Source organism: Lissotriton helveticus, chromosome 2_2 (genome assembly GCF_964261635.1).
Source record: "Lissotriton helveticus chromosome 2_2, aLisHel1.1, whole genome shotgun sequence".
Classification (NCBI taxonomy): Eukaryota; Metazoa; Chordata; class Amphibia; order Caudata; family Salamandridae; genus Lissotriton; species Lissotriton helveticus.
Window position 1 is genome coordinate 134534538 of NC_136060.1, and position 18223 is coordinate 134552760.

General features: G+C 44.6%; 1 protein-coding gene across 1 annotated transcript in view; it reads right to left on the reverse strand.

Annotated features, from left to right (window-relative positions):
• Positions 1-18223, reverse strand: part of OCIAD1 (OCIA domain containing 1) — a 231002-nt gene that overhangs the window by 179495 nt on the left and 33284 nt on the right. The window contains exon 2 of the mRNA XM_078678957.1: positions 16115-16199. Within this exon, the coding sequence (XP_078535083.1) occupies positions 16115-16199 (85 nt within the window). The remainder of the gene's footprint in view (positions 1-16114; positions 16200-18223) is intronic.

Genomic DNA, 18223 nt, shown 5'->3' on the forward strand with positions numbered 1-18223 from the left:
TGAAATGGCCGCCCCGTTACCCTACCCTGGGGAAGCGTTAGTCCTCTGTCTACTTCTTACGCATCTGCAAAAACTACGAGGCAAGGTACGTCAGAACGCTCTTCGACTCTTGCGTTACAGTGGGTGTTTTGTACAATTAGCGAGGATTAAGGGGTTAAAGGCTGTATTTAAGATCCTTCAGCGCGCCATATTTTAAACTATTGTTTGCATTGTTTTATTTAGCAATGGCAGCGGCTTCTGTTGCCCCGAGGGTGCCGCTCAGGACAACAACGATACTGGATATAAATGAAGCGAAATCTGCCTGCCTTCGATTTGGTTGCTACTCATCTCAAGCGCATTTTTTCTAAAACTTCCTTTAGGAGTTCGGCATCAGTTTTGTCAGCCTTGAGCTCCTGACACATAGAACGGAACAGCCAATCCGCGTTCGTCCAAGGGCATGAAGTGTAGACCGAGCTGTCACGCTATAGACCCCACGCCTCAGGATGGAGATGTCAGTAATGTTTAGATCATACTTTCGCCTGTCAATTTGAGGCGGCGCTCTGGATCGTTTCATACGAAAAAATGAAGCAGGGTTTTCCGCCAAGGCTATTCAACTAACCCTTGTATGGTCCTGACTACACTTATAGAAACATATACATTGGTCTGGCCCAGTCCTACCAAACTGTGACTTTGGACATATATTAGGGTGTTATCAGGGTCAATAGTACTTACTATCGACAGTGGTTGTAATTTAAACAGTCTATAAGCAGTCCTCTGAAGTCATTAGATGTAGCTCACTCACCCTCACCCTCTCACCCTCACTCACCCTCACCCTCACTCACCCTCAACCCCTCACCCTCACTCACCCTCACCCTCACTCACCCTCACGCTCAACCCCTCACCCTCACTCACCCTCAACCCCTCACCCTCACTCACCCTCACTCACTCACCCTCACTCACCCTCACTCACCCTCACTCACCCTCACTCACCCTCACCCTCACTCACCCTCACTCACCCTCACTCAGCGCAACCACAGCATCTTCACTAAATATATTTAATAAACTTTAAGCTATTGGCATTATAAAATAAAATCCATTTTATTTACGTATTAATTATTAATTGTTTTTTTAAAGCCATTGATTTTTTTAATATCAATACATATAAGTCACATATAAGTCCCGTTAATACAAAACATGTTGCTTTACAAATGCTAGAGGTTTCACATTTACAAAAATTATAACTATTGGCTTTGTAAAGAAGAAAGCTATTAATTTAGCTATTTAGAAAAAACAACACATAAATAAAAAACAAAAAAATAAATAACACCTATAGCTCAAACTTTCCTACTGCGAGACCTATTGCATTTCCAATGCAATAGGTCTCGGAGAATTTGAGTTAGAGCTTTTAGAAATGTTTATGGCTTTTTTTTAAAAATTCTTTAGCATTGGCTACAGGAAACAAAAATGCTAAAGATTTACAAAAAAACCCATAAACAATTCTAAAAGCACTAACTCTAATGCTGCGAGACCTATTGCATTTCTAATGCTTGTTAGACTTTTATTAGGAAGTTTATTAATGTGGTATTAGATAGAGGATCAGTGGATATATAAACTTTATTTACTTATTTATTTTCTTAATCTGCAATGTATTTATACTAAGATTCCAGGAATGTGTTTCTTCCATGACTATTGCCGATCTATGCTTCCATTTCGCACATGTCACTTTAAAAGGGGTGAAAGTAATCTAGAGCGTTGTCATGTGATCAAGGTCCAGCTGGACCGAAACACATTATAGCCAACAACGAATAAAGAAGTGAAGCACTTACTCTGTGGTCCGTGCCTGCTTTCCCGACGAGAAACTTTTTCAAGTAAGCAGATAAATTGTATATATATATATACATATATATATATATATATATATATATATATATATATATATATATATATTAATATACAATGCTCACTTGAAAACCGTTTCTCGTCGGGAAATGATGTAATCACATGTTGTGTTTAAAAAACCATGATTGTATAGCATTTTCCTTATGTGAACAAGGTCACAGGATGACTGAAACGTTATGGCATGAAGGAAGGGTAAAATAAATATTTACACGCAAGAAAAGTGGAGTGTGTGCTCTGTTGGAACAGTGGGACGGCGGGAAGTGATTTGGGAAAAGATATATATATATTTTTTTTTTTTCACTGAAAAAAACACAGGTTTCAGGGACGTTCTAGTTAGTTGGACATTTTGCTCATACAAAAGCAGAGAAATCTGACCGTTTTAGTTAGTGGAGCCAACTATAACTCGCGCCCCCGCGAGTTATAGTTGGCTAATTTCTAACTAGAACGTCTCTGAAACCAACACATACACTAGGGTACACTGTTGGTTGAGTACCCCTGTGATTGGCAGGACTTCCTCTGTAAGGCCCTAGTACATAATAGGGCAGAGGGATTAAATCTACCTCTAAGTTCCTAGCATATAATAGGGTATTGCAGTTTGGAGGCCAGCAGCCCTTTTCTGCACTTGCAGGTGTATACTGCTGAGCCTGAGGTCAGATTAAAAGTAGCCCTGTGTGTGCAGAAAGAGGCAAGAGAAGTGCAGAAAGAAGCAACAGAGGTACTGAAAGAGGCAAGAGAGGTGCAGAAAGAAGCAAGTGACGTGCAGAAAGAGGCAAGACGGGTACAGAAAGAGACAGGAAAGGTGCAGAAAGAGGGAACAGGGGTGCTGAAAGAGGCAAGAGAGGTACTTAAAGAGAAAAGAGGGGTGCAGAAAGAGGCCAGAGATCTGCAGAAAAAAGCAACAGAGGTGCTGAAAGAGGCAAGTGAGGTGTAGAAAGAGGCAAGAGATCTGCAGAAAAAAGCAATAGAGGTGCTGAGAGAGGCAAGTGAGGTGCAGAGAAGCAAGAGAAGTGCAGAAAGAAGTAACAGAAGTGCTAAAAGAGGCGCAAAGGGTACACAAAGAGTGAGAAATGTACAGAAAGAGTAAGAGAAAAGAGTAAGAGAAGTGCAGAAAGAAGCAACAGAGGTACAGAAAGAGGCAAGAGAGGTGCAGAAACAGGCAGAAAAGGTGCAGAAAGAGGGAACAGGGGTGCAGAAAGAGGCAAGATAGGCGCAGAAAGAGACAAGTATTTACAATGCAATGGTCTCGCCTTTGCAAAAGTTAGAGCTATTGGCATTGTAAATGACAAACTTTTTATTTATGTGTTGGTTTTGAAAACAGATAAATAAATGGCATTGTCATTTACAATGCCAATAGCTTAATCTCTCGCAAATGCGAGACCTATTGCATTTGCACCCAACCACCCAAAAATCGAAACATTCATATTACCAAAAACTCTTTCTATATCCACGCCTGTAAACTTAAAGCGTTTGTCAAACTCGCATTTATTTTACTGAATCAATATGCAGTACAACGGATTTACTCAGGACTTATAAGCATAGTTATACACATGGCAGGGTACAATGGTGTCTGCCATTCTATGATCCGCCCAAATACAATGGTGCCATGTACTGTAGGCAAACATCTTCAAACGAGGCAGACTGCGACAATCCTAGGTCAGCATTCTCTGCTCGTCAACCATGAGAACAACCCAGGCTCCTCATAAGCTCACGCCTGCTCAGAGACAGGCAAAACATGATTTTTCCTCGCGTTAAGGCATCCCTGTCTATCCCTCGCCTCAACCTATTCAGCCTGGTCCAGCCTTCTCTGCAATATGACAAATCCAGAACCGTCTCGAATGGCCTGGCACTGCCTCCCATGACTGCTTTATTTGAAAGATCAAAGAGATCAGCTGGACCTAATGGAATTGGTTTGTAACGTTAGCATACCTGCTCAAAGCCCAACCAGCTTTCCCCAACCATAATTGCGATATACCAAAAGAATGAGTTAATTATAATATTTAGTTAAACTAATTATGAGAAATCTCATGAGATATAGCCAAGAAGGAAAAAAGGACAAGGTTTTCTGACAGCTGGGAAGAGTAGGCGCCTGTGCAATGGATGCTGCCTGGTCACCTTCAGGAGGAGCCCGTGGTCTGTTAAAGGTACAGCCTTTTTACTGGGAATCTTGTCATATAAAGCTGTATGGAAAGCGGGCATAAAAGCCAAGGGCGCAGGGATATAATTCAATAAAAATGCAGATCCAATAGCCAGAAAGGCAGACAATATTTCTTTCTACCTCGAATATCACTGGTCACATCACCATAGATACAAACGGGTGAGGCCCACAGTGTCGATGACACTAACACGTCCACTAGGATTTTCCATTGTGACCATCCAGCGAGTACCTGGTTCACTACAGTGTTTCAATCAAAAGCTTACCGATTACAGCTAATATTGCCTCCAACACAAATTTCATACAACTATGCCACAGTGTGCATCCGATGAAAAACAGTGAAGCGAGTATACCACGCTATATTCTCCCAAAATACTATTCTACTTCAGTGGTCGTGCTTCAAATCCAAACATGAAGCAGAGACAGGGCTCCTGGAGCTGCACAGTTTGGCGCAGGAGGTATTATTGCTAGTGCTTCCAATCCCTACCACCGACACGTCAAATGCAACGATTCCTGCAGTAATGAAGCCACAGACTGCAACGAGAAGCAACATCTGTGTCTAAGGAAAGGCTATCCTTCTGCATAATCTCCATCTTCAGGAACAGCTGAGTGAAAATTAGTCCTACATGTGTTTTGCAGACACATCTAACCATAATCACTGCATTCAGCTGTCCATGCCATGGGCCATTAAGGATCACACCTAAATATACACTGTACCCTCCTGGTCCTGTATAAGGAAGGTCGAACGGGTGCCATTTATTAGGACCACTTCAATCAGACATTTACAACTGAAATGTTCTCATCTGCCAGTAAGGCAAATAAGCCCACTTACAAAAGAGCAGGATAGACGGTCGGATAGCCCTGCCCTCTGCCAACACCCATACTAACGAAGGAGGGGCTGGACTGATGGCACCCGTACCCCTCCCACTCCCCCTCCAGCAATAGAGACTGGTATGTGACACTGCCCCCACCCACCCGCAATCACCTAAAATAACGGATGTCGAATAAACGTGTAAGTTTGCTCACACCACTGTCCACATAATCACAATTATGGGAGAGTTCGTATACAGCAACCTTGCCATCAATCACCATACTTCATGCAGGCATGCCTTTCCCAAACATTGTCACTAATTAGAAATAAGAGGTCTAAGCCTAGACAATTTAGACTTCACGGCTCTGGGTAGGGGGACGCACAATATTAGACCAGGTACAATGCATGCAAAATCCCAATAATCTGGTCAATGGGAAAGTCTTGGATACCCATGGGGGTGGGTGTACATGGATCTATAAACTCCCAACCTAGATCGGGAAGTACTCCTATGGTGGGGGGGGACAGACTATCCTTGCCCTGGCTGGTTACAGAATGAAGGGGGGGGGCTGACGCTAAGGGTACTAGCACCCTGCCCCTCAGACTCGGGAGCAATAACAGCAACCTCTCCTGGGTTCAGAGGGTCTTGCCATCCGAGCCCTCAGTTTCAGACGCGGGAGGCAGACGGACACAAATTGAGATTGCTTAATTCACCCCAATATTGTCGGTGGTGCCTGGTGGGCGACTGGGGGTAACAAATACTTATCCCTTCCCTGGAAACATGCGGCCACACGCTCAGACATGCGGCCCGCGCTCACCGAAGGTGTATAATTAAACAGTATGTATTTATTTATTTAGCTCCGGTGGAGGACAGTGTGATATCCCTTGGGACACCAGGGCAGCCCCTAGAACCCCCACTTACGACTTTCAACGCCGCCGCCATGTCATCGTATCGTTCGGCTTGCTCGGCCAGCCGGACTTTCTGCACCAGTTGCTCGCGGTCCACCATCTTCAAGCTGCAGGGGAGGGGGGCTGTTGCTGCGGCGCGCGCGATTCAGGTGGGGGCACTGGACAGAGGGATGGCTGCCTGCCTCGACGCCTTCTCGCTGCTCATGTTCGGACAGCCCAGGCGCTCGCGCCTGACGGGAGACGGCTCGCGCTGCGTCTACCGAAGCTCCTCGTGCCTGACACTTCCTCGGCCGCAGCTCGCGCCGGCTGCAAGCGACTATCCGTTGGGGTTACGTTCCATCGACGAGAAGATAACGGGCAGGAAGATGCGGCAGCTCCTGGCAGTTCTCCGTGTGCTATCTGAGAGAACAGCCCCTTTCCAAACCACGCCTGGCTCTGCGCTAGCCGCAGCTCTCTGCTTCGCCCCTTTGGTGACGTTAAGGTCCGTAGAAGGGAAACTTGCTCTACGAGCTTTAGGAATGAATGGGGGAGACGTTGTCGCGGATAATGCCTGCTGGGATACTGAGTTCCACCGATTCGTAGTTCACGTGTCCAGTAAGAAAACGCCTTGATAAAACAAGCAACAAGCGAGCTCCGCCATGTTTCTCCAAGGTCATGCCGAAATGTCTCGGAGAAACGCAGCGTCATTTTCGGATTCGGGGGCGTGTTTTCTTTCTCTCCTCTTCCCATTGGCTGGAATGTAAAATTCCAGCCAATGGGAAGAGGAAAGAACATGAAAAAACACGCCCCCGAATCCCAAAATGACGGGGATTAAACGGACAGACGCCCCTCTTCTCCAATGGCTGGCCTCTGTTTAGGAAGCCAGCCAATGGAGAAGAGGGGCGGGTTCAAGCCCCACACTAAGAGACATAAGATCTCGCCGGCGAGTCTGCGCAAGCGCAGCCTACGCAAGCCGAGACCTAAAAAAAGGGTGCAGAAAGAAGCAAGAGAGCTGCAGAATAAGTAACATAGGTGCTGAAACATGCAAGTGAAGTGCAGAAAGAGGCAAGAGATCTGCAGAAAAAAGCAACAGAGGTGCTGAAGGAGGCAAGTGAGCTGCAGCGAGAAACAAGAGGTGCAGAAAGAGGCAATAGAAGTGCAGAAAGAGGCAACAGAGGTGCAGAAAGAGGAAAGAGGGGTGTAGAAAGAAGAGAGAGAAGTACAGAAAGAAGCAAAAGAGGTGCTCAAAGAGGCAAGAGAGATGCAGAATGAGGCAAGAGCAGTGCAGAAAGGAGGAGAAGTGCAGAAAGAAGCAATAGAAGTACAAAAAGAGGCAAGAGTAGTACAGAAAGATGGAAGAGAGGTGTAGAAAGAAGCAAGAGAGGTACAGAAACAGGCAAGAGAAGTGCAGAAAGAGGCAATAGAATTGCTGAAAGAAGCAACAGAGGTGTAGAAAGCACGAAAAGTACAGAAAGAGGCAAGTGAGATGCAGAAACAGGCAAGAAAGGTACAGAAAGAGGGAAAACGAGTGCAGAAAGAGACAACAGGGGTGCAGAAAGAAGCATGGAGAGTGCAGAATGAAGCAACAGGGGTGCAGAAAGAAGCAACAGAGGTGCAGAAAGAAGCAACAAAGGTGCAGAAAGAGGCAAGACAGGTGTAGAAAGAGGCAAGAGCAGTACAGAAGGAGTGAACAGAGGTGTAGACAGAGTCAAGAGAGGTGCAGAAACAGGTAAAAGGGGTGCAGAAAGAGGCAGGATGGGTACAGAAATGTGTAAGAGAAGTGCAGAAAGAAGCAAGAGCAGTGCAAAAGAACCAACAGAGGTGCAAAAAGAGGCAAGTGAGGTACAGAAGGGGGCAAAAGGGGTGCAGAAAGAGGGAACAGGTGGGCAGACTGAGGTAAGAGAGGTGCTGAAAGAGGGAAGAGGGGTGCAGAAAAAAGCAAGAGGGATGAAGAAATTTGGAACAGAGGTGAAGAAAGAAGCCAGAACAGTGCAGGAAGAACCAACAGAGGTGCAGAAAGAGGCAAGAGGGGTACGGAAAGAGGCAAGTGAAGTACAGGATGAAGCAAAAGAGGTGCAGAAAGAACCAACAGAGGTGGAAAAAGAGGCAAGGGGTTGCAGAAACGGGTAGGAGAGGTGCAGAAATGGGTAAGGGAGGTGCACAAAGAGTCAAGAGGGGTACAGAAAGAGGCAGGAGGGGTGCAGAAAGAGGAAGAGAACTGCAGAAAGAAGCAACAGAGGTGCTGAAAGAGGCACGAATGGTGCAGAAAGAGACAAGACAGGTGAAGAAAGAAGGAATAGAGGTACAGAAAGGTATACAAAGAGGCAAGAAAGTTGCACAAAGAGGGGTACAGAAACAGGCAAAAGGGGAACAGAAAGAAGCAAGTGAGGTACAGAATGAGGCAAGGGAGGTGCAGAAACAGGCAAGAGTTACAGAAAGGCAAGAGTAGTGCAGAAGGAGGCAAGAGAACTGCAGAAAGAGGCAAGAGAGGTACAGAAAGAAGCAAGATAAGTGCAGAAAGAAGGAACAGAGGTGCAGAAAGAAGCAAAAAGGGTACAGAAAGACATAAGATGTGTACAGAAGAAGGCAAGAGAGGTGCAGATAGAGGGAAGAAGGGTGCAAAAAGAGGTAAGAGGGGTATAGAAAGAAGCAAATGAGGTGCAGAAAGAGGCAACTGAGTTGCAGAAAGAGGCAAGAGAGGTGCAGAAAGTAGAAGAGATTTTCAGAAAGAGGCAAGAGAAGTACAGAAAAAGAAAGAAATGTGCAGAAAGAAGCAACAGGAATGCAGAAAGAGGCAAGAGAGGCGCAGAAGGAAGCAAGAGTGGCTTGCACACCATTAGTACCAATTTAACACCCACATTTAGCAATAACTAACAGTTGACCATTCTAGGTTTGCAAAGGGCCTTCCACCACGCTGTAACACTCGTCGCTGCATTTTTGGTAACATTTGAGCTAGAAACAAGGCTTTTTTTGTTCAAATCTGCAGATTAGGAAACGAGGAAGACTAAACCTGAGGTTACCACTCCATAACACAGACTACCATACCGCATAATGACTCTCCATAACACATAATCCCACTCTACATAATTCCTATGAAATAAATACCACATGCTTTCTATCCACTTAATTTCACTGGGGGAAGGAGGGGGGTCGCGTGGGCCCCTCCTAAGTCAATTATGGCCCCAGGGACCCCATCCCCCGGGGCCGACCTTCCTTTGTTTTTTTTTAAATAAAAAATATATATAAAGGGGAGGGGGGCCAAGTGCCCCCCCCCTCCATGGACACTTCTGGCCCTGGGGACCCCATCCCTGGAGCCGGCCCTCAAGTTGGGGACCGTGGGGGCATTGGGGCTCATCCCTGCCGGCTCCCCGCCTCCTGCTGGAGACGGCATTGCTTTAGGACAAGGGGAGCTGCTGACATGCAGCTCTCCTTGCCCAAAAGCAATTCTACTTTGCTTCATTGAAGCCAATGAGAATGAAGCGTGTGCTTAGGAGGATTCACGAATCCTCCTTGGTGCTCAGATATCGATGTTTTTATTGTTTACATTTCTTAGCAACTACTGAATGGATTTACACCATTTTTAAAAAAGGTAGCTTTCTGAACCAAGAGCTACCTTTTTACCAAATTTGGTGTAATTCCGTTCAGCAGTTCGGGCTGTAGCCTGTTCCAAAATTCCTATGGAAATTAACATAGGGAAAACACGTTTTGGGAACCCCCTTTTTTCTCAGCTCCTGCATGAAAAATCACCCCAAACTTTTAAGACCGGAGCTGATCATTAGTTTTGAAAATGTCACGAAGATTCGTGAAACAGCAGCAAAGATATTGGCAAAAGAAAAAACACTTTTTTAAAATAGAAACAAGGTCCTAACTATAACTACCTACTGGTGACTGCCAGTAGGAGATATGGAGAGATATATATCTACCTATCCACAAAGTTCTCGCCCCGCCAACCATCCAAAGGACGAAAAAGCAGACCCAGAGTATGTGCAAAGGAGGTTTATTCCAGAAACGCCCGCACCTCCGACATACGCATTTCAGCCTCCAAGGAGGCCTTGATCACATGACACGTTTTTGAGTCATTTTTGTCTTTTTAAAATGCCAGTGCAAAAAACACGTGATAAAGCATTATTGACAGACGGTACATTTCACAGAATCATAGCGATCTTGTTACCGTATTGCATTTGTGAAATTGATTCATAAATTGAAATACAATAAATATGTGCAAAGAGAGCAAAATATAAATATTCATGATTGCATAAATATTTAAAAAGCACCCAAATTATATTGGGTACAATAAAAAAAAGGTTATCCCTTAAAATTGAGCTTTGCAGGCAGAGCTCAAATCAATGTAGATGGAATAAAATGACATAAAAGATATATATATATATATATATATATATATATATATATATATATATATATATATATATATATATATATATATATATATATATATATATATAATACATATTAAAAAGCATAAATACCTCCGAAAATTATGTTAAAATCGAAAATTATAATAGCTCCGCTAGAGATGACCAGTGTCATGGTAAAGTACCAGTTGCTCCCAATAGGGTCTTAACCTAAATTGCACATAAGTTCAGATGCAGTAAAGACATAGATTCTTGTGTCCTGCCCAAGTGGGCCCTCGACCATGAATGTCCTTCTAGTATAAAGTGCCAATGCTATAATATAAGAGTGCTAACACCCTGTTTAAATCACAGCCGTGATTTCAAGTGTAAAAGCGTGTAAAGATAAAAAATAAATGAATTTTAAAAAACCTACTAAGAAGCGGTACTGATATCAGCTATAAGAGACCCAATGTGTGAGACAGAACTTTCATGGGCAGGTGAAGAAATCCTCACTGGCGTTGAGACCCTGAGGTGTCTTACAGTCCAACTCCAAAATATATTTTGTTTACATCTTCCTTAGGAGGTATTCCCGATTATCACCCATTCTAAGAGGCAAGACAGTATCAACTGCAAAGTATTTTAAATACTGTAGATCACTGCCGTGATGTTCTTTAAAATGCCTTGCCACTGGATAAGCGGCGTCATTGTTGGTAATGGCTCTCATGTGCTGGAGTATCCGTTTGTGTACCTGCAACTTAGTGCTACCCACATAGCGCAGGCCACATGGACACTCCAGCACATACACCGTGAATTCAGTTTTGCAATTGAGAGGTTTTGTAATGGCAACTGATTTTGGTTTGAATAGGGTGGTGTATGACTTGGTATTACAGCCATATTTACAGGCTCAAGAAGTAGCACACTTGTAAAAGCCTGTTCTGTTACTGAGCCAATTTTTGGTAAAAGTGACCTCAGGATCGCTCCTTACCAATGCGTTGCTCATGGAGCGAGCCTTCCCATATGTAATGCTGGGAGTTGTTGTCAGACGACCACCTAATATTGGATCATTAAGTATCAAGGGCCTTTTTTTGGTCACGATTCTCCGTAGGGTTTTATGTTGGCGGTTAAAGGTTAGCACCAACCGAGTGGGCTGATCAATGGGTTTAGAGGTGCTATTGTCTTTAGTGACTTTTGATGTTAACACTTCGGAACGTTGTAGCTTGTTGGCCTTTTTTATGGCAGTCATAACCACCTTCTCAGAATACCCTCTGGCTAGGAATCTCTCCTTACTCGCCCTCTGAGCCTGACTGCAATCATGATCTGTGCTTCATTTCCTCCTGATCCGCAGCATTTCCCCGTAAGGAATGCTGTTGATCAGGTGGGAGGGATGATGACTGGAAGCATGCAGTACCGTTTTACCAGCAGATGGTTTTCTGTGAAGACGTGTTTCTAGTCTGTTGTTTGCCACGTATATCTCCACATCTAGAAAAACGATGCTTTCTTTGCTCATCTGGGTTGTATTATTGAGTTCTGATACAAAGTTTTGTGCGTCAATTTCACTGCCTTTCCAAACCAAGAATAAATCATCAATATATCTGTACCAGCAAAGTACATTTCTAGAAAGGGTCTCACTGTGTGTTGCCATGAGGACCCATTCCTCCCACATGCCCATATGCAGGCAGGCATAACTGGGAGAAAAACAGACCACCATGGCAACCCCCCTGACTTGCTGGAAAATTTGATTGCGAAAAGGGAAACAAATATTCTCTAAGCATGTGGAAATCAAAGCTAATAACATTTTATGTGCATAAAACTGCATAGGTCTGGTGTTCAAATGGAATTCAATTGCCTTCATGCCATCACTGTTATGTATAGTTGTGTACAATGATGTAACATCAATTGAGATTAGTACACAGTCATCTTCCCATTTTACATTTTGTGTTTTGCGAAGGAAGACCCGAGTGCCCTGAATGTACGATGGGAGCTTCCTCACGTGTTCTTGAAGGAAGAAGTCTACATATTTAGATGCATTTTCCATTTGACTCCCCTGGGCTGATATAAATGGCCTCCCCGGGGGTTTGTGGACATCTTTATGAATTTTGGGGATAAAGTAGATGAATGGAATAATGGGATGGTCTACTTACAAGAATTTGAACTCTTCCGTACTTAACAGACCTGCAGATTTCCACGCCAGAAGTTTGCTATTGAAATCCCTCCATGCACATTTTACTGCTAGTATGGTACTTCTTTTATAGCAGTTCCTGTCATTCAATTGTATTAGTGCCTCCTCCATATACAAGTCTCGTGGCCACATGACCACCCTTGTCCGACTGTCGGATGATAATGTTGTTGTCACCCTGTAATTTCTTGCTCAGTTGGGAATAGATGTTGTCTTGCTTAGTGTGTTTCTTTGGGGATCTCATAGTGGAACAATAACGTTTTTTCAGTTCGTAAGTGACTTTTTCCGGACCTCCTGCACCTGCCTTGTGTAGTCAGGATACACAGATTCTTTATTATTCTCATACGGAAGATTCTAGTGTTCGCTCGTTGCTCGCAGTATCTGTCTGGTAGTTGGGCACTTTTGCTATTAGTGCATGGGGAGGTGGCACCAGGGCCCTGTGAGCACCCTCTATTGAAAATACAGCAGACAAGCCCTTAGGATGGAGTTGCGTTCGGATCCAGTGTTCTAAAAATTGCTGAGCCAACCCTTGTTCAGCTTTTTCGGGGAGTCCGAGAACACAGCTGTTACTGTGCCAGGCTCTCCCCTCTGCATCCTCTGCACACCGCTCCAGCACTTTTGTGGCCATTGTCATCAGTGCAACTTGCTGTTTGAGCATCACAAAGTCCCTTCGTAGTTCTACTATATTTGCCTCGGCTGTCATGACCTTATAAGCCACTTTCTGCAAGTCTGCCCGTAACAAGTTGACATCTACAGAGACAGTCTCTATGCGGTCCTCTAGTGCATTCCTTGACCACTGTATGGCAGCCATGAGGTCCGCTCTGGAGGGCTCAGGAGTCTCTTCCTCCGGTTCCGGCCCCCCTCTGCCCGCTTATACGCTGTGGGGATGCTTCGGGGTTGTGTATTGGGTGATTGCGTTGGCATCTGCTGCCTTCATTGCCTTGTCTTTGACCATTTTTTGTTCGTTGCTCAGGTGACCCAGTTCGCAGGAATTACTTGTGAGCAGGTGGTTCCAGCTATTCCCCCCTCAGTGTCCGTTCAATAAATGTATTGCACCTCAAGGCCCAGATTGAGCTCCATCTGTAGTGCTTCCTCTTTGGCAGTGCCTGCCAGTAAACAGAGGGGGCAACATCCTGTCTGCAATGCGGGCTCTTGCCCCGTTAGGCTCTCTGCCTCGGAAAAAAACAGCCTTGTCATTAGCCGGATTACCCTCTAATGGCTGGAGTCCCTGTGGGCTCACCTGTTCACTCCACCCCGGTTAGGTCAGAGTGAGAGGCAGTTCTTGCTCCGGTCGCACCACACTGCCCCATTTGGGCCTCAATCTCCGTGTAACACTGCTCGCAGTATGCTGCCCGGAGGTTCCAGTCGCGTTCCCCACAAAGGCAACTGTTTGGCCCCTGCTGCTGTGACGCCCAGCGATGCCTGCCAGCTTCCAAGTCCCAGTTGCAGCGCCTCAACGACCCAAACAAAAGTGGTCCTCCAGGACCCGGAGTGGCCCGGAGCAACTCTGCGCTGCCCGCTCCGGTCAGTAGATCCGGCATGGAAAACCTTCCTTTTGCAAGCCGGGCTTTCTGCTGAGGAGGCCGCGTTGTCCGCCCCCGATAAGCGGCCCGGTGTCCAAGGCACGTCAGCAGCGCTGGCAACAGATGAAGTTAAGGAGGCAGTGGGGGAGAACGAGATGTCTCAACCACTCTGCCCGGCCCGGACCCCCGTACCTTCCTGCTGGGCAAATCCATGTTCGGCGATCGCACCAGGCCTGAGCCGTCGCTACGTGATGCAGTCTAGTTTGCCTTGGCGGTCATTGCTTTCCTCGAGCAGCCTGTGTCCCACGGACAGCACTACGCTTGCAGGAGGTCAGCGGGCTTCAGCAACACACATCTATAGCCAGAGAGAGCAGGATCTTGCAGGATTTCGCGAACTGGAGGGGCTCACGTCCTGTCGGCCATGTTGCTTTGCCACACCCCCATCCTACAAGCATTTTTATTAATGAAGTATTTATGAGTGGTATTGTATTTTTTTTTAACACAAATCTTTTAATAATGATCTTTTTAAAGTATTTAATGGGTACCATGATTTTAAGTAATTGTGCAACATATACATTAACCTATAATCCATGTAAAAAGGCATGCAAGAGTATGTAAATGAGTATTCAAGTAGTACTACTTTCCGTACTCCTAAATGCCTTTGTAAATTGGCCCTAAAGTATTTTCATATTCATTGGATAAACATCACCTCTCTTACACTGATAACAAATGGCAATCTTATTTGGGTAGTTTGGATCCTCAGGTGCCTGAACAGATTTTCCTGAGAATACAGAGCTGCTATGGGAAGGTTTTTTAAGATTTTTTCAAAGCTCCTTCGGCACAGGGATTTTCAACCACCATTGTAATGGTTTATCCATTTTCATCTCTCTCAGCATTTGTACAAATTATGTATTTTTGATAATGATCACCGGGTGACGAAACATTAAAACGTGAGTAAAACAATACACTATGGTGCAAAAACTAAGATCGCAAATTAAAAAATAATTCTTCAAGATGACCTAAATCTCAACCGTTGTTGATGCCATTCATTTAAAACCAACTCAAAAAATTGGCTGAACGATTTAACCACTCTTTAACAATCCGTTATCGCAGGAGGGGTCCAGTCGCGGCTGCTCTTGGGAATCAGTAGAGGGGCGGGATGGGGGAGAGGAGAAAATAAAAATAAATAAAAAATCACTTACCTGCCGGCCGGCCGGCCACCACCTCACGTCCTCTTCCTGACTTCTGTTGGAACAGAAAGCAGGATAGGCTCACCTAAGCCATTCACAAAGCTTCAATGTAGAGTTGTGATTGGTCTGAGCGCCGTGGTTCGGCACTCAGATGGGGAATGGAAGCCTGGGCATGTGCTCCACTCAGGCTGTAATGCAGCCTGGGTGGAGAACATGCAAAGCGTGCATGAATGATTGGCCGGCCCCAGAGGGCTGGGCAAACATACATGAGCACTTAGGAGGGTGGCAAGCAGGGCCGGACTGGTCATAGCGGGCACCGGGCAATCCGCCGGTGCGCTGCACGGTTGGGGGGCGGTTTTGGGCCCCTGTAACAAAATCAGCCGAAAACAGGCCCCGGTAAAGAGCTCGGCGGCACCCCCCGCACCACAAAACTGCCCCAGCACAGAAAAATAAAATGATAATAACATCTCGGTATTATCATTTTTTTTTTTTTATATATTTGCAGTGCTTAAAGGCAGTGGGGTGACGCTCCTCCGCCTTAGCGGAGGAACCGCCCCTGGAGGAGTCTATGTAAATTGAATTGCCTATTGTGCATTTTTAATTTACATTGGGGTCAGCTGCCATGTAGTGTTTTGCAGAGCCCTCTCCTGGTCGGCAAGTCACGTTAGTGTCTCCGTTTCGGATCATGTGCACATCTAAATGTTCTGTACAATCTGCAACAGTGTCTCACTCTCTGAGACAGAGCTCAGCTGCATTTCCAGTACCATTTTAACAACCACTTTCTCTGCCTCTAAGAATGATGATCAAATGGCAACACTCTTTCTTGTCAGAAAAGGAGGTTTCAGAGCTACAACGGGCAATGCTTACAACTTTGGTTTAATAAATCTTGATGTCTTGTCTGTCCATATGATACATGCAATCTTCAACAGTAGCCTTAAAGATGTTTTGCCGTATAATGCACTATAGAAGTCTATTCACCCTTCAACTCAATGACTGAATGTTACTTTGACAACAGAAGAACATTTTCCTTTAAAATGCCCAACAATCACAAAAACATTTCACAGCGCCTGGGATTTATGGGCAAACTTAATATGCAGTTTCAACACGATAAATGGCAACAGCAACAAATACTAAATAGAGTACTCACATCTGTACCAGAAGCTCTCGTCATTACATTCTTTGAAGACGCGCCTTTCCTCTTCTGTAGGAACGTAACCCACTTTTACTGGATGCTTATGTAAAAAAACACATTTGGACAATAGTAAGGGAAAGATCTATTAAAACGAATATTCAAAATATTCTGTAAAAACTAAATGTGACAATGGGAATCATAACTTCTAACAGAAATATTAACTTCCAGGCAGGCAATTAAATAAAACTTAATCACTGTATTCTTGCGCCTTAAAACTCTTGATGGTATGTTACAGAGGCAAAGTAAAGAACTGCGGTAAAAATAACTAATGTGTTCAATTGACATTATATATCTCAAAGCACAACTATTTTTTGCTTTCCGGCAAATATACTTATTGTCATGTGTAAGCATCATAACTGGAAATATATGTTTTCTGAAAAAAAATCGAATCTTTTGTAGTCTTCTAAACCATCTAATCTTTTATACGCCCTACCAGCCTAGGCCATGCACCTTTGACTAACTTTCATTTAGAGGCAATGTATTCAATTTCTTTGCACACAAGGAGTGGGACAGTGTAAACGACATGGTTTCATGTTTTACAGAAAGTTTGGAAACAAGAAAACAAAATAATACGCACCCCAACTACAACTTGATGCATCAATGACAGAGTATAAATAATGACGTCTATCACATACAATATGAATTTTTAGCAATATTTGGATAAAGTGGGGAGGAGGCATTCAGGCAGCCCTTTAAATTTTAAGCAACCTTTTTGAGCATTTTCTAACACAAAAATCACGTCTTCACGAAAGAACCTTGAAACTTGTCAGTGGACTCAACTGGTAAGTCACTTTGTATGTTATGTGTATTTGTATAGCACACAACTCAAGCAAGAGGGTATCCTGGCGCTGAAGCAGGAGCTATATGGGACAAGCCAGTGTCTGGGCTAGGTGAAGAGATAAATGTTATAATTAGGACACAACACTTTAGGTTCTTCTTCTTTAATGTAATGAGAGACAGGAGGATAACCTGTGCCTGCAACACCACACACCTTTACAATGCTTCTTTCAACCTCCACAGAACCCTGTGACCTCATCGCCCAGAACTCCTGTACATCACCCATTACATTACAACATTCCACTCCAGATGACATCACTCGCTATAGCACAACTGCTTCCTTCCAAAACAACAATGAAATGCAAGACAAAACACCCCAAACAAAATTACAAGAAAACACCGAAAAATTAAACAGGAAAACCCTATCCCGACACAAAGCCACCCAAAAATACAAGGGGCCTGCTCACCCGAGCTGCACACACACCAGTGCCCTCACTGCTCCCAACCACACCGCCTGTATCCCCTCTGTCACACACTGGAGATGTTCAAAAGTAATTATCATCCATCAGCAACCAACATCAAAAGCTCTCTACATCCTCTGCAGATTTGACCACATCTCTCCCATCCTTCTGAAACAGCACAACTCTCCTTGAGTCCACGTCTGTACATTCTCCCATCTTACCCAATTTCCACCGACTATTTTTACTATGATAGGGGCCTCGAAATTTGGACAGACCACCTCACACCCCACCTTGTTTCACCTTCAGCCAATCACCAACCTCAATCAAATGCTGCCTCTCCAATGTTCCAGTCAATACTCTTAAACACTTGCTTGTCATTTTTTCGCAACCATGAAGGAATCAACTTGGTTCCTGGTTGCCTTACTCACATCAATTCCAATTGTGTCTTACCGCGTAGCAGAGTTTACAGTCGTTCCGTGTGCCCACAACATATCTTGGACAGCACTCTGTATGTCTACAGTGGCTTTACCAGCCAGTTCAATGGTGCCTTTCACCAAACGGTTCACCCTCTCAATATGGCAATCATTCATTCATCCATGGGCACACATCCTTGCAATCCCTCCGTTGCATCTTTTATGTCAGCCACCACATCCTCAGAATCAAAACCGCATTCATCAGCAGTCTTGTACGGTAACCTTGATAAGCAGTCCGCTACCTATTCCTCTACCCCAGTAGATACTCCAGATCATAATCCTAGTCCTATAACTTCACAGCCATCCTCGCTGAATGTCAATAACAATTGTTTGTGACATTTGGACCCAGCACT